This window comes from Caenorhabditis elegans, chromosome I, assembly GCF_000002985.6.
Source record: "Caenorhabditis elegans chromosome I".
NCBI lineage: Eukaryota > Metazoa > Nematoda > Chromadorea > Rhabditida > Rhabditidae > Caenorhabditis > Caenorhabditis elegans.
In genome coordinates this window covers 11,476,990-11,492,901 of record NC_003279.8, presented here as the reverse complement: position 1 = coordinate 11,492,901, position 15,912 = coordinate 11,476,990, and the positions used below count along the sequence as shown (strand labels likewise).

General features: G+C 38.1%; 6 protein-coding genes across 6 annotated transcripts; 4 read left to right on the top strand and 2 right to left on the bottom strand.

The window, feature by feature from the left end:
• Positions 1 to 128: 128 nt before the first annotated feature.
• K08C9.10 (uncharacterized protein) lies at positions 129 to 567 on the top strand (the record flags this gene model as incomplete). The annotated part of the gene is made up of 2 exons (NM_001136311.2): positions 129 to 242; positions 341 to 567. The coding sequence occupies 2 exons, from the start codon at positions 129 to 131 to the stop codon at positions 542 to 544; spliced, it is 318 nt and encodes a 105-aa protein (NP_001129783.1). The 3' UTR covers positions 545 to 567.
• A 1,756-nt stretch (positions 568 to 2,323) lies between these two features.
• col-65 (Nematode cuticle collagen N-terminal domain-containing protein) lies at positions 2,324 to 3,744 on the top strand. The gene is made up of 3 exons (NM_060535.3): positions 2,324 to 2,479; positions 2,538 to 2,688; positions 3,056 to 3,744. Exons 1-3 carry the CDS (start codon positions 2,342 to 2,344, stop codon positions 3,670 to 3,672), a joined length of 906 nt encoding a protein of 301 aa, NP_492936.1. The 5' UTR covers positions 2,324 to 2,341; the 3' UTR covers positions 3,673 to 3,744.
• Positions 3,745 to 4,430: 686 nt separating this feature from the next.
• K08C9.2 (DUF1176 domain-containing protein) lies at positions 4,431 to 6,007 on the top strand. Its single transcript, NM_060534.7, has 6 exons — positions 4,431 to 4,521; positions 4,574 to 4,651; positions 4,853 to 5,115; positions 5,353 to 5,502; positions 5,699 to 5,858; positions 5,908 to 6,007. The coding sequence occupies exons 1-6, from the start codon at positions 4,507 to 4,509 to the stop codon at positions 5,947 to 5,949; spliced, it is 708 nt and encodes a 235-aa protein (NP_492935.1). The 5' UTR covers positions 4,431 to 4,506; the 3' UTR covers positions 5,950 to 6,007.
• A 420-nt stretch (positions 6,008 to 6,427) lies between these two features.
• K08C9.1 (uncharacterized protein) lies at positions 6,428 to 8,124 on the top strand. The gene is made up of 5 exons (NM_060533.6): positions 6,428 to 6,623; positions 6,850 to 6,956; positions 7,190 to 7,345; positions 7,524 to 7,815; positions 8,028 to 8,124. The coding sequence occupies exons 1-5, from the start codon at positions 6,492 to 6,494 to the stop codon at positions 8,061 to 8,063; spliced, it is 723 nt and encodes a 240-aa protein (NP_492934.1). The 5' UTR covers positions 6,428 to 6,491; the 3' UTR covers positions 8,064 to 8,124.
• Positions 8,125 to 8,261: 137 nt separating this feature from the next.
• On the bottom strand, positions 8,262 to 9,545 carry K08C9.5 (F-box associated domain-containing protein). The gene is made up of 3 exons (NM_060532.2): positions 9,431 to 9,545; positions 8,480 to 9,241; positions 8,262 to 8,424 (listed from the first exon to the last, which is right to left on the bottom strand). Exons 1-3 carry the CDS (start codon positions 9,508 to 9,510, stop codon positions 8,331 to 8,333), a joined length of 936 nt encoding a protein of 311 aa, NP_492933.1. The 5' UTR covers positions 9,511 to 9,545; the 3' UTR covers positions 8,262 to 8,330.
• Positions 9,546 to 12,830: 3,285 nt separating this feature from the next.
• nhr-245 (Nuclear receptor domain-containing protein) lies at positions 12,831 to 15,158 on the bottom strand. The gene is made up of 7 exons (NM_001381221.1): positions 14,977 to 15,158; positions 14,194 to 14,337; positions 13,889 to 14,148; positions 13,429 to 13,637; positions 13,176 to 13,377; positions 13,056 to 13,130; positions 12,831 to 13,008 (listed from the first exon to the last, which is right to left on the bottom strand). Exons 1-7 carry the CDS (start codon positions 15,011 to 15,013, stop codon positions 12,955 to 12,957), a joined length of 981 nt encoding a protein of 326 aa, NP_001366650.1. The 5' UTR covers positions 15,014 to 15,158; the 3' UTR covers positions 12,831 to 12,954.
• Positions 15,159 to 15,912: the final 754 nt, after the last annotated feature.

The following is a 15,912-nucleotide window of genomic DNA, read 5'->3' as shown; positions in this document are numbered from 1 at the left end:
CAATCCATTTTGCAAAAATAACAATGGAACACTTTTCAAAGCAAAAACACAAAATCTCACGGTACAGAAACCTTTATAAAAACTAGTACATAAACACCAGTCTTTTCAACTGAAAAATTCTTCAAAAAATGCGATTTCTCCTTCCGCTTATTGTGATTTTATGCCTATTCTCCACAGTCAATGCAAATATTTTAATGGATCTTTGGAACAAACTGGACGCCTGGTTTGAGGAGAAGTCGCAGGTGGGTTTAAGGTGGGCTTAAATAGACCACTGCGCCATACAAAGCTGGAGCAACTATCAGGAAAACACTTAACTCCACTTATTTCCACTTATTTCCAGGAAGCATGTGCTGAATGGAACAAGCACCCAGAAGACTCTCAGGACTATGGTTTCGGGTATGGAGTGATTGATAAGCTGCAGGATGTGATCAACGGGACACTGAAGGGAATCCACTACCAGGCGCTGATTTGTCGTTTTGGGGAAGATTCGGTGCATTTGTTCAAGCTATTGCTGGAATTTTTAGAGCCTGATTTTCGATATTGAATGAAGTTCTTGTGCAAATTTAACAACTTCCAATACTGCCAAAATTAGAAACAAAAAACATCGATGCACCATGAGCAGAATCGTGTTTTTTGAAAGCTTCTCTCCAGAAAATCTATTAAAACTTAAAAATAACATTCTAATCCTAAAAATAAATTAAGCTGTTTGAGATTTTTATAGGGCAAAATTTGAAGAAGACATTAAAAAGTGTATACATCAAATTAAAAAAAATTTGGAGATTTACAACTCAGCTTAAAAAATCATATAAAAAAGTGATCAACTAAAAAGTTGTAGGCCATTAGTCTACAACTTTGCAAACTTTTCATCAAAGTAATTGAAATTAAAGCGACAAGAACCTCAAATTTTCATGCAAATTCACCTCGGTTACCAGTTAAAAAAAATTATTGCATACTTATCTTATAATACCGGAACTGTTCACGCTGTTGATGCACCATGTCCAAACAAATCTCTTGTGCCGCTACTCTAATTCAGCTCGTTTTAAATAACACTCTAATTTTCAGGATTATAGATAAACAAATGACAAATATTTCTCAGTCAGTAACTTTTTGATAAACTGGCAAAAAACTAATTTTCGGCAAATTTAACTAAGTGCAAAACTAACAAAGTAATTGCAATTCAAAATTATTAAAACAGCTGTGTAACCCTATTCATCACCCAGCTTCTCCGTTTTTTTCTTTCTTCTTTCTTCACCCAAACAAAAAAAGTCCGATTTGAATCTTTTTACCTTATTTTTACACCTGCCCGCTGTCGTAATAATCCAGTTTATGCTTCTTATCTCTACCGAAAGATCTCAAACGTTTCAACTTGGCGGCGGTGGCGGAGGAGAAGCGTGTTGGTTGATCAAATTACCGTTAAGGTGTTGTGATAAGGTGATAAAAAACATGTGTCTATATGAAGTGAGGAACCAGCTGATCAAGAACTTTCGATTGTGATAAGAGAATCGAGTTGAAAGTGACGGAAGGATGAGGAAAGTTGATAAGAAAATTGGATGCAAACACTATTACAGGCCTAGGTTAGGCTTAAGCTTAGGCTTAGGCTTAGGCTTAGGCTCAGTTATAGGCTAAGGCTTATACTCAGTCTTAGGCTTAAACTTAGGCTTTTGCTTAGGCTTAGGCTTATGCTTAGCCTTAGGCTTAGGGTTATTCTTAGGCATTTGATTCGGCTTAGACTTAAACTTAGGCTTAGGCCTAGGCTTAGGTTTAGGCTGAGCCTTAGGTTTAGGCACAGTCTTAGACGTATGCGCAGGCATATGCATAGGCTCAGGCTCAGTTTTAGGCTTAGGCTTATGCCTAGGCTTAGGCTGAGCCTTAGGTTTAGGCCCAGTTTTAGGCTTAGGCTTAGTCTCAGGCTCAACCTTAGGCTTAGGCTTAGGCTTATGGCTTAGGCTTACGCTTGTTTTCCGTGCCTCCGTGAGCATTGTGAAAAAAACGGATACTGAATCAAAGTTTTACTTGCTGAGGAGGCCAATTTTTGACTTTTCCGACCTTTCCGACGAAATGCTGTATCTTTTCCGTTTGAGCCGTCCGGCTCAATTTTCTGAATATTAAACAAATTTCTGTGGAACCATAAACGATTTTCCCTCCTATTCAACAAACTTTTCAAAGATTCCGTGTCCCGATAAGCCTGCGCCGCCTCCCTGAAGCTTCTCCCTCTCAACCTGTCACCTCTCCAACCTTATCTCCACCATCGGCCTTCAAACCCCTCACCTTGCTATAAATACCTTGTGAAATCACCTGAAAACTCAGAATATTCTTTTCTCGTTAAGGGAGTATCTGAAAAATGTCTCGCTTCTTGGCCGGAACTTTGTCTGCCATTTCTGGTATTGTGATTCTTGGATCACTTGTGATCGCCGGTGTCTTGTTCAATGACATCAACACTTTGTACTTTGATGTTATGGATGATATGCACGAGTTTAAGGTTGGTTTTTGCTGGACATTCTTGAAATTTAATTTTTCTGAGCTCCAACACTTTTCAGCTCCTCGCCGATGACGCGTGGAACAAGATGATCACCGTTGAGCACAATGCACCAAACACCTTGGATAGCTTGTTCAAGCGCGGAAAGAGACAGTCCGGCTCGTCATGCAACTGTGGGCCACAGCCAAGCAACTGCCCAGCTGGACCAGCAGGTGAGCTTTTTTCGGGATCAACCCAGTTTCTGTAGTAGGTAGTAAACGGACTAAAATTTAATTCCGGTTTCCGGACTCTGGGCAATCCGGTGCCTACTTTTTTAAAGGTACTTTTTCTTCTAATTGCTTTGGCTTACCAGTACTACTAGGAATATTTTCAAACCTCCAATATGGCGGTATTCGGAATCAGGCCCACTTAGTAACTTATGTAGGCTCACTTGAGGACTATTTCAGATCCTTAGCAATTTGTACTAGGGCTACTTGTCTGCAGGACATGGCTGCAAAAAAAACTAGATAATTAGGCTTCTAGCTTGACTTACTTGCCCTTTGGATTCACCTGAACTCATGCGAAATTTCTTCCTTACAGGACCACCAGGAGAGCCAGGACAGCCAGGAGACGACGGTGCTCCAGGAAAGGCCGGAGACAACGGTCACGACGGAATCCCATCCCCAATTGACGCATATGCCCAACACGACTGCATCAAGTGCCCAGCAGGAGCCCCAGGACCAGCAGGACCCGACGGAGAGGCTGGAGCCCCAGGACCAGACGGACAGCCAGGACAAGACGGACCAGCTGGAATTGACGGTGCCCCAGGAGAGGCCGGACCACAAGGAGATGCTGGAGCTGCTGGACAAGACGGAGAGGCCGGAGCCCCGGGCCCCGCTGGAAAGAATGGACAACGCGGACAAGGAGCCCCAGGACCACAAGGACCAGAAGGACCAGCCGGAGCTGCAGGACAAGACGGTGCACCAGGAGAGGATGGAGCTCCAGGAGCCCAAGGAACTGAAGGAATCGCCGGAGCACCAGGAAAAGACGGAGAGACCGGACCAGATGGAGCCGCTGGAGAGGCCGGAGGTGAAGGAGCACCAGGACCAGACGCTGCCTACTGCCCATGCCCACCAAGAACCGTCGGATACGGAGAGGTTGACCAGCCACAGGCTGAGCAATCCGGATACAGAAGACGTGCTGCTAGACGGCTCTAGATGCTCGGAGTTTTTTGTCTGTAAATTTCTTGAAATGAAAATTTTTTGTAGAAATAAACCATTTTTCCTATTATCCACTGTTGTTCAAGTTTCAGGTCGATATTTATGAATAGTTCCATAAATTTCCGGAATAAACCAAAAAAAAACTTTTACAAAATTTTCAATTCTTGAAAAAATTTGTTTTAAAGGAAGAGATTAAATTGTTTTTTTAAAATTATTATTTTCTGATTGAAATTTTCAAAAAATTTCCAGAAGTTTCTAAACCTATTCGGAATTTTTCAAGAAATTATTAAACCTCTCAAAAAAAAATTTAAAAATTATTCAGAAGCTTCGAGAAGTTTCTAGAATTTTTTAAAGCCTCGTAGTTTTCCAGAAGTTTTCGGGGTTTTCAGAATTTACAGTACCCCTACTGCGATGCTACAGTACCTCTACAGTATATCTACAATTCCCCTATAGTAATTTTATAGTACCTTAACAGTTTCCCTACAGTACCTCTACAATACCCCTACAGTCCTCTTACAGTACTTCTACATAACCCCTACAGCACCCCTACAGTACCACTACAGTACTCCTGCAGTCCACGGGATATAATTTTTATTTGGAAAATTGAACAGGAAGATTAAAAACTAATTTAAAAAAAAAGATTATTTTTTTTATTTTCAAAAAAAAAACTTTCCAAAATTTTAAAATTCCGCGTGACCGCCCGGGGTCGCCTTCTCCCCCTCCCCTCCCTCAAAAAACGTGGCACAAAAAAGTCCAAAACTTTCAAATCACCAAATCAATAATCAGTTCTCGATTTTTATCGACCAGTGGACGAAAAACAACGAGTTTACCATGCTCATTGATAAGGTACGTTTTTATTGATTTTTTTGGAAGAAAAACCAATAATTTTTTTTTGCAGACGATTATTCTATCCGTCGCGTTCTTCACTTCAAGTGTCTTCGGGCAGACGTCGGATAAGGATTTCCTCAAAAAGCCGGTAAGTTGTGGCGGCTAGAATATTGATTTTTTCGGGGACCGGCGAAAAATCGATAATACAGCAATTTATTGATTTTTCCGGAAATTTTGTTAATACTGGAAAAAAAATCGATAATTTTCTTACTTGACAATATCGATTTTTTCTCGAATATTTCACGTGGCAACGAATTATCGATTTTTCAAAATTTTTCGCAATTTTCAGCACGTGTTGCCTAGCGCCGAAGCCGCCTACCATGCCGTGTACCACGAGCTCGACTCTGTAAAATCCGGAAACCGCGACGAAAAGGTGTTCGGACAGCTGTATGTGGCGCTGATCGAGGATCAATTCACGTTTGGCGGCGATCTTTCGACGTGGCCCGACTCGGCGTTCCAGAAGGGAGATCGGGGCTGCAAACCGTTTATGGCGGCGAATTTGCACAATTTATGCAATAACGAGTACTTTTTGGTGCATCAGGATATGATCAAGTGAGTGGACAAATCAATATGTTTCGGGAAAATCGATAATTTCCGGAAAATTCGATAATTTCCAGGAAAATCGATAATTTCCGGAAAAAATCGATAAATGACGGGAAAATCGATAATTTCCGGAGAAATCGATAATTTCCCGGGAAATCGATAATTTCCTGAAAAATCAATAATTTCCTGAAAAATCGATAATTTTCTGCAAATCGATAATTTCCTGAACAAGTCAATAATTTTCAGACTTGTCAAGACGGTGTTCGAAAGGAAAAACCAGGCCGATCCATCTTTTGACACTATTTGTTTGGCGAACAACGGATTCGTTGTCTCTGACGATCCGGAGAATCATCTGGTCTACAGATATAAGCATCGCATTCCGATGACCTATAAGGCGTAAGTTGGAAAAATCGATAATTTCTTGAAAAATCGATAATTTATTGAAAAATCAATATTTCGTGCAAAAATCGATATTTTCTTGAAAAATCGATAATTCTTCAAAAATCGATAATTTCTTGAAAAATCGATAATTCTTGAAAAATCGATAATTTCTTGAAAAATCGATATTCCTATCAAAAATCAATAATTTCAGAACCTCAAACGACCAAAAGTGTTTCGGAACTTATGATACCCGTACGGACACGTTCACCTGCATGCGATACGACGCTTCCACCAAAAAGATGTCCCCATTCGAATTGCAAAACTTTTTGTGGAAGGAAAATACTGGCACATTCCATCTCGGAAACGGAAATGTAAGTACCTGACAGAAATACAGACACGAAAAAATATCGATTTTTTCAGGCTGAAGTGTTCTGCAAGAAGCCATTCTACACGAATAAATAGAACTATTTATTGCAATTTTTGGGTTGACTTGGGTCTGAATAAAGTATTGATTGATTGACGGGAGCTCAATTTATTGATTTAAAAAAGAAGGAAAATTTAATTTTCTAATATTATCTACAGTTTTCAAAAATTATCGACTTTGGAAGAAATTATCGACTTTTGATGAAATTATCGATTTTTGAAGGAATTATCGATTTTTCTGGAAATTATCGAATTCTGATGAAATTATTGATTTTTGATGAAATTATCGACTTTTGAAGAAATTTATTGATTTTTCTGGAAATTATCGATTTTTCTGGAAATTATCGATTTTTGATGAAATTATCGATTTTTGAAGAAATTATCGATTTTTCTGGAAAAATTCCAATTTTCGGCCAAACCCCCGGTACAATTAAGCCACGTCATTTCTTCCAAATCATCGATATCAGTTCAATCCGATCGAATCAATCAATAATCGATATCAGTATTCGATTTTCATTCATCGGATTTTCATCGGTGTGAATTGGATAACCCAACCAACCGAAACTCGCCGCCTCAACACGATGACGTCATCATTTCTCGCAGTCTTTTTGATGCTCCAACTTGTGCAATTCTCGTTGGCAGCAGACTCGGCGACCCAGAAGCCAAAGCACAGCAACCCGATGTACCAAGTGGGCTTCGAATTGAAAAAACCGGTGAGTAAGTGCGCTCCATTGAGAAAATATTGATAATTTCTCGGAAAATCGATAATTTCCAGAAAAATCGATAATTTCTGGAAAAATCGATAATTTCTTGAAAAATCGATAAATTCTTGAAAAATCGATAATTTCCGGAAAAATCGATAATTTCATAAAAAATCGAAAATTTCTCGGAAAATCGATAATTTAATTGAGAAATTTCTCATAAAAATCCATTTTTCAGATGGTTGTTCCGGCGGCCGAAGGTGATTTCCACAACACTATGATTTTGGTGGACAATTTGCGTACAGGCAACAGGGATAGTTATAAATACGCAATGATTGGCGTTATGTAAGTGGGAAAATATTGATTTTTTAGCGGATATATCGATTTTTGAGTATTTTATTGATTTTTGAAGAAATTATTGATTTTTGAGCAAATTATTGATTTTTGATGAAATTATTGATTTTTGATGAAATTATTGATTTTTGATGAAATTTTTGATGAAATTTTTGATTTTTGAGCAAATTATCGATTTTTTGATGAAATTATCGATTTTTGAATAAATTATTGTGATTTTTCAGCCTTCTCGACGGCGTCTTCACATTTTCCGGAATCGAGGAAACGTACATTCCAAACTTGGAAAAAAGCGGGTCAAACTTTTGTATGCCGTTCAAAGGAATCAATGTCGTGAAGAAGTGCAATATGGAGTATTTCCTGTTGAATGCCGACTTTGTCAAGTAGGTTTTGTTTGCGAGCTCATATCTCCGCTGGTTTTGCTTTTAGCAAAAAGTGTTCAACTGAGAAAATGTTTAAAATTTATTTCTCTATAGTTTTGTAATTGAATGTTAATTGGTATCATTGAAATGAAGCTAGATATGGCGCGTTGAAGTTAATATCAAAAAATTTTAATTTCAGCTTGGAAAAAACCGTATTCAAGAAATCTCAAACTCTTGATAATGTTTGCACGGGACCGGAAAACACATTCAAGACGCCTGACGCCGGCAATTACGTGGTTCGATACGGAGAACGTGTGCTCATGACATACAAGGCTGGATCCAACTACAGAAAATGCATTGGGACATATGATGTTGATGATGACTTGTTCACATGTGTCATGCCAACTGATAATAATGGATTTGAAGGACTTGAGATGGGCGGATTCTTGTATGATCCAGTGACTGGTGAACCTCACCGCGACGATGGATCGGTAAGCGAGTCTCAAGCCTAATCCTGAGCTTAAATCTAGGCCTAAACCTAGACCTAGACCTAGACCTAGACCTAGACCTAGACCTAGACCTAGACCTAGACCTAGACCTAGACCTAGACCTAGACCTAGACCTACGCCTAAGACTACGCCTACGACTACGCCTAAACTTTACCCTAATTTTCAGTTTTCAACCAAATTATCAATATTTTCAGGTCGAAGTCTTTTGCAAGATCCCGCACAAATTCTAGTGATGAATCGTCGAAACGGCAAAATTAACTTGATCTGTCGAATATGAATAAAATCAGTTTGAAATTTCATTTATTCATCAAAAAGCACAATTACTCTCCTCGCAGTCAGAAAAGCCTCTCTGCATGTTGCCTTTAAGGCGGCCTAGGTACACTGTCAAGGAACATAAGTATCGTTCAAAAATGCAAACCACTATGCAAAAAACCGCTGAGCACTCCGATATGCAGTAGCCGGCTTTTTATTGAAATTTTTTATTAATCTCATAAAGTTCATAAAGTCACGGAAAAAACAAAAACAGATTGAATATCAAAAGTTCGAAGAAATATGGTCCCGGTGGTACTTTTACAGGGCAACGTTGTTTTTCTGAAATTCAAAATTATTGATTTTTTAACTTTATTTTGTAGTTTTAAATACTTACATTATTTCCCAAGTGTTTGGAGCAACTTCCCGAGCATCCAAGCCATGGAGCAATTTTTCCACATTCCATCCATCCTCACTTCTCGCTTTGAGCTCTCGAATATCAGTCAGGGCTGCCGATTTCCAAAATTTCAGATACAAATTCCAATTGTTGCTAGTGAGGCTGGTGAATCCAAGATCTACAGACTTACAGCGGATTCTCAAAAGTTGCCCTAGCTCAAGCCAATCGCTGTGCTCAATCTGGAGCTCTTCCATGCCAAAACTTAAATCTTCGGGGGTGCTCGGGGTGGATTTTAGGACTAATTTTTTGGAAATTTTCAAATTTTGAGGTTCTAGCAATAAATTTACATGGGACGGGGGAATTAGGTAACCTAGTCTTAGATTTTCAACTTTTAAATTCTCAAATAAAACTCTCAAAGTTCCCACATCAAATTTTCCTATAAAATCGGAAACAGTCATTACAAAAACTGGAATTTCAAAAACGTCTAAAAATCTATCAATAATTTGTCGAAATCCAAACTTTCTTTCATAGGACTCCTCCAACACTTTGCACCCCCAGCCGGACCATTTTGTAACTCGAAAAGCTCCGCCATTTTCAGATAATATTTCAGCATCATCGATAAATGTCCAAATAAGCTGAGATCTGCGGAATTGCAGCCAAATTTCGAATTTTCCATCAATGAAAATCAATAATTTTCGAGGTTTTTTGAGCACAGATTTTGAGCTTTGAAGAGCCAAATTAGAGAATAAGGAGATGTGGATTCTGAAAAATTTGGAATTTTTCAGTCAAAATATGGATTTTTTGCGGTATTTTTGAAAATAGAACTCTGATAATTTCAAAAATTTCAATATTTTTAAATAAAAGTTTTAATTTGTTTTTCGATTTTGGCTTCAGATTTCATTTTCCTCAATTGCAAATAAAATATTTTTTTTTTGCAAAACTTAAACTCACAATTCTACAGTACCAAAATATTTGAGAACGCGTGCACGTGCGACACGTGGTAGCCGGAAAAGATGGAACGGTTTCGGCATCGGAATCAGAGAGATTGGGGAAAGAAGAAGAAGACGGAGAGAAAGAGAAAGTGTTCGTCACGAGAGTGGGGGGCTCAGTGAGCACACATAATTATTCAAGCTCCGCCTATTTTCTGCGGAGCCGGGAAAAGGATAAGCAGACGGGTGGTTTGACATTCAAAGAGTTTTCGGAAATTTTTTCGGAAATTCCTGCAGTTGTATCAAAAGAAGGCGAGGTACGAGGGAAATTTGCTCAAAAATTTTACAAGTAGCTCTACAGTATCCCTACAGTACCACCACGGTACCCCTATAGTGATGTATTCCTCTAGCCCCTTTCGAAAAAATCGTTAAAAATTTTTTCAGAGTTTTGAATTGTTGACTTTCAAAAGAAAATCGGTTTCTAGCTGATCTCTCACCTCAACAAAAGATCCCATTGTCTAAGATTTTCTCACGGCGTCACAAAAAACCAGCATAAAACCGAGTAAGCCTGATCAAAACCTCTACAAAAAATGCGCTTCATCTTCCCAATTCTTCTATTTTTCTGTTTTTCGTCGGCTGTCAACGCTCAATTCTTTGAGGGCCTTATTCAGTCCTACGAGCAGGCTGGTGAGGTAAGCGGGACCTAGATTTCGGCAAAAAGTTGTCGATGCACCATGTCTAAATTATTTTGCGGAAGGGGTTTTAACTGAATTTTTAAGTGAAATTTGTGTCTTGAAATGGATTTTAAAGGTTTTACTCAAGTATAGATTAAACAAAATTTTTGGTCGATGCATCATGTTTTTAAGAGGAGCACCCATGGAAATCTGTGTGTCTGTGTCTGTGGCTCGAGTTTATAGGCCCAGTAGTCTTAAAAAAAATTTGTTCCCTAACTAAGCTTAATATTTAGTAAGCCTTAAAAATAATAAAGCTATCTACTGAAATCATATTCGCATTTATTCAACTATCCATCCTGTTGAAATGAGTATGGACTTGTAAGTGACCGAGAGCTTCCGTCTAGGCGACCTCAGCCGGACTTACATAATTCAGCGAAAATAGGTCCAATAAAACTTTAGCATGGATTTGTTTCTCTTCATGTGGCTGTTGCTTTTTCTTGAAATTTTCAATGTGAAGTTTTATAGTAAAAATGGTCCAGAACTATCAAGGAAGCTTACTTGTTCAGAATTGTGCTTTAAAGATTTAAGATAAGCTCTAACTAAATGGGTTGACTTTTTCAAATTCACAATTGTGTTAATTAGATAATTAACATGATTTCAAGTACTCACAAAATTCACTGTAAACATGAAGCATGCTCCAAAAAAGTCTGCTAGCTGAAAATCAGGTTAATAAAATTTTCTGAAACTATACAGATTTTTAATACAGAGTTTTAACTACTTGTTATGCACAATTTAAAAGAAAAATTGAGCAATGATAACAATTTCATTATTCATTAAACCAGCCGTTCGCACGCGCAGAAGCGCGTGCTCCGACTGGCGTACTCAAAATTGAAATCAAATTCTAAATTTTCTAAGCCTTCTTTGCAGATGGAACGTTTTTTCCCTGGTTACCGGAAATTTTCGAGCAACATAAATATTATATAACTAAGTTCTGAGCAATTACAACTTAAAACCTCAAGTTTCCTGGAACTATTTCTAAATTTCTTGAACGTATAATTTTCTCTATGTTCTTCAAATCATATGAAACATTTTCCGGTCCTTTCCGAAAGTTTTTGGCGAGCGTTTCTGAAAATTATAACAATTTTTGATATTTTTTTTTTAATTATTGAAACTTCAGAATATTCTAGGAGTATCAAAACTTGAAGAAACACCGTCACGCGCAAATGCATACACTTTTTTCAACGCGCTGCGTGAAAATTCCTCTTGCGATTTCAAAGTTTTTTCCCGCCATTTCAGTGTCCAATGGAGCGCGGGATCGAGCCAGAACCCCGTGTAGAACTTTGCAGAAGTTTCTTGAATTTTTCCACGAAATTGAACATTTCAGAGTTTTATCGAATTTTTTAGTTCTGGAACATTGCAGACTTTTCCCGATTTTTCTAGAAAGTTCTGGAATATTCCAGAATTTTCCCGAATTTTCTAGAAAATTCTGGACCATTCCAGAACTTTCTAGAATTTTCTAGAAAATTCTGGACCATTCCGGAATTTTCTCGAATTTTCTAGAAACTTCTGGACCATTCCAGAACTTTCTAGAATTTTCTAGAAAATTCTGGACCATTCCGGAGTTTTCTCGAATTTTCTAGAAACTTCTGGAACATTGCAGACATTTCTCGATTTTTCTCAGAAATTGGAATTTTCCGCCAAAATTTTTTTTCACTGAAAATTTGAATTTCCTGCCAAAATTTTTTTCACTGAAAATTTGAATTTCCCGCCAAAAATTTTTTTACTGAAAACTTGATTTTCCCGCTAAAATTTTTTTCACTGAAAATTTGAATTTCCCGCTAAATTTTTTTTCACTGAAAATTTGAATTTCCCGCCAAATTTTTTTTCACTGAAAATTTGAATTTCCTGCCAAAATTTTTTACACTGCAAATTTGAATTTCCCGCTAAAATTTTTTTCACTGAAAATTTTAATTTCCCGCCAAAATTTTTTTTCACTGAAAATTTGAATTTCCTGCCAAAATTTTTTTCACTGAAAATTTGAATTTCCCGCCAAAAATTTTTTTACTGAAAACTTGATTTTCCCGCTAAAATTTTTTTCACTGAAAATTTTAATTTCCCGCCAAAATTTTTTTTCACTGAAAATTTGAATTTCCTGCCAAAATTTTTTTCACTGAAAATTTGAATTTCCCGCCAAAAATTTTTTTACTGAAAACTTGATTTTCCCGCTAAAATTTTTTTCACTGAAAATTTGAATTTCCCGCCCAAATTTTTTCACTGAAAATTTGAATTTCCCGCCAAAATTTTTTTCACTGAAAATTTGAATTTCCCGCCAAAAATTTTTTTACTGAAAACTTGATTTTCCCGCTAAAATTTTTTTCACTGAAAATTTGAATTTCCCGCCCAAATTTTTTCACTGAAAATTTGAATTTCCCGCCAAAATTTTTTTCACTGAAAATTTGAATTTCCCGCCAAAATTTTTTCACTGAAAATTTGAATTTCCCGCCAAAAATGTGGGTCTCACCGCGAAGGGTCTCACCACGATGGGTCTCACCACGAAGGGTCTCACCACGATGGATCTCACCACGATGGGTCTCACCACGAAGGGTCTCACCACGATGGGTCTCACCACGAAGGGTCTCACCACGATGGGTCTCACCACGAAGGTGACAGGCCCCGCCCACAACTCTCACTGACTTTGGGTGTGACGTCACAGACTACAAAGACTACATAGACTACAAACTATGGACAGACGAACTGTATTTTTTTATATATAAGTAATTATATTTGTATTATTAAAACCACGTGAATAAGGTTTCACTTTCGACAGCTTCACTTTTCATTGGGGATTGAGAAGTTTTTTTCAATCATAGCATCATAGTTGAAGCCCAGTTTGATGATACATCCGAGCCATGTCATTGTAGAGATTCTGAATAACGTAACGTCGAAATTGCTCCTAGATTCGGAAAGACTAACCGATACAGTGATGATTTGCAGTGTGATATCCCCGATTCTTGTGGCCATTTCCAATTCACTCATTTTAATGTTCTTCTAAAAATTTCAAATTAAATGTAGTATGAACTGTAGATCCCATACCCTATAATACTTCCTAAGAGCACTTGTAACTCCTTCATAATGCTCCTGAGCCACAATCTTCATTGAAATGCTTGTTTTGTGATACACAAGCTTCCAGATGCAAAATGACTTGAAGGCTGCGTATTCAATGATGTTCAGGTTAAGCTGGGCAAGTGTGCTCCCCAGAGTTGACTTGAGTAGATGGATGAACTCAGAGATTCTTCTGAAAATTTATATTAAATTTTTAAAAGAAAATAAAGATTATCCAGCTCACTCGTTACAGCTAGGATCCAGTGGGGAAGTAGGTGCAAGGAGTGAATCAATCCAGGTGTTCGAGAACTTGAAGTACTTGTGCACAACCTCAACGTCTTCATTATACAGTATATCTACTCCAGGGCAGTTGAAGCACGATTCCAGGGATGTTCCTTCTTGGTAGGCGGTGACAATCATAAGATCGTTCACTGACTTCACTTGGAGAGCGTTCTGAAATTATAGTCAGATGGTTAGCCTTGCTAAGCTTCATAAAAACAATTCAACGGTTTTGTCAAAAACCCATGTGATGTCAGGTTGTCCCATCGCTCTACTGTACACGAAATGACGAAATGCTCTGTGACGTCACAAATATTACATTTTCCCGCCATTTCGTGTGCAGTAGAGTAATGGGGCATCCTGACACCAGGTGAGATCCGACTGAAACGGCCGTAGACCCATTTAACTGTGCCAGGTATCCTCACCTTTTGCTCCCCATATCTCTGCTGAGCCATTATGCTCTCCACTTCTTTCACATAATACTTGAGCAAATCCCCGTTGGAAATGTTCAGGATCTTGCTGAACCCGTCTACTTCCTCAAGTGACGGCACGCTTCTTGGTGTGGGCTCCCGTGGTATTATGTTGTTCGGTGCTTTTCTAGCAGTAGCTAAAGCATTACGGCTCATGACCATCCCGGCTCGAATACAACTGGTGTATCTGCATGCTCTGCAGAAGAACTTCATATCTGAAATTTAATTGAGTAAGGATTTTCTCAAGAAGCTAAAACTACCATGAGAAATAGTGCAGCTGTTAGTTGCAGTGCACATGTAGCGAATCCCATCGGATCTTCGGAAGAATGCAGCACAAGCTGCGCAGGAGGTGATGCCAAAGTACAGGCGGGTTCGTTCGGTGCTGTGACAAACTTGGCAGGAAGCTGGAAGTTGTGAGAATTGGCTTGAACTAAAGCTAAAAGCCGTTGGAGCAACCTTTTTTACTGTAGGTAAAGTTTCTTAGAAAAATTTGGCGGGAGCTCAAATTTCCTGAAAAATGTTGGCAGGACATAAATTTTCTGAGAAAAATTTTTTGGCGGAAAATTCAAACTTTTCGTGAAAAATTTGGCGGGTATTCAAAACTTCTGATTCGGAGTAAATTTTTATGGCGGGAATTCAAATTTTCTAAAAAAAAACATTTTTGGCGAGAATTCAAATTGTCTGAGAAAAATTTGGCGGGAGTTCAAATTTTCTGAGAAAACAATTTTTGCGGGATATTCAAATTTTCTGAGTGAATTTTTTGGCGGAAATTCGAACTTTTTGAGTAATTTTTTATTGGCGGGAATTCAAATTTTCTGAGAATACAATTTTTGGCGGGAAATTCAAATTTTCGGAGTATATTTTTGGCGGGAAATTCAAATTTTCTGAGTAAATTTTTTGGCGGAAATTCGAATTTTTTGAGTAATTTTTTTATTGGCGGGAATTCAAATTTTCTGAGAAAACACTTTTTGGCGGGAATTCGCATTTTTGAGAAAACATTGGCGGGAATTCAAAAGTTCTGAGAAAAATTTCACTTCACTAACCTATTTCATTACTCGGCCTCCCTACGGTTGTCGACATTTTTCTTCAAACTTGCCAGGAGACAAAATAAATAATTTCGATCCAAAATTCTCGTTCGGAGAAACAGAATCCAAGTGACGCTATTCTCATCCTTTCCTGATCTTTTCTGCTGATACTTGTGCTGTTTCGGAATTTCTGTCCGAAGTCTTGCGGAGTCTCAAGAGATGCTATCGAACGATACTATCAAGAAGTCAAATTTTTAGTATATCAGGAGAATAAAAATTATGAATTTTGGAAACATTTTTGTGGAAATTTCAGTAGAAAGGCTCTAGAATTTACATCAGCTAGCGGTAGAAGCAAATTGGAAAACCATCACAGACTTCTGTACCGAAATTCCAGAAAAAAAAAATCAACTAGGTCTGAGGTAGAGCTGGGGTTTCTCAACAGATTCTCACTCATATGAGCAAAATTTTCAAGAAAAAGTCCCCATTTAGGTTTCCATCTGAAAATCTGAAGTTGGTTGTTTGGATGGGCAGACTTTTTGATGTCCTCAAAAGATACGCCACGGGCCCCTGTGGAACCACAAAACACACTTTCTCGTTTTAGATCAAAAGGTTGGTAGTCGTCGGGAAATATATAAGGTCTCGGAGAGAATTAGAGACACTTCATCTTAGGTACGTCTTAGGTACGTCTTAGGTACGTCTTAAGTAGGCTTTGGTACGTCTTAGGTAGGATTAGGTGGCACGTTTAAGGTAAGTTTTATTAGGCATGTCTCAGGTAAGCATATATAGGCTTAAGAAGACTTAGGTACGATTCAGGTATGTCTTAGGTACGTCTTAGGTAGGCTGAGGTGCGTATTAGGTAGATTTAGGTAGGCTTAGATAAACTTAGAATAGTAGGTCTTGGCAACTTGTTTGTTCGTGGAAGGTTTATCTTGACGTATGCGAACACCAGGCTGT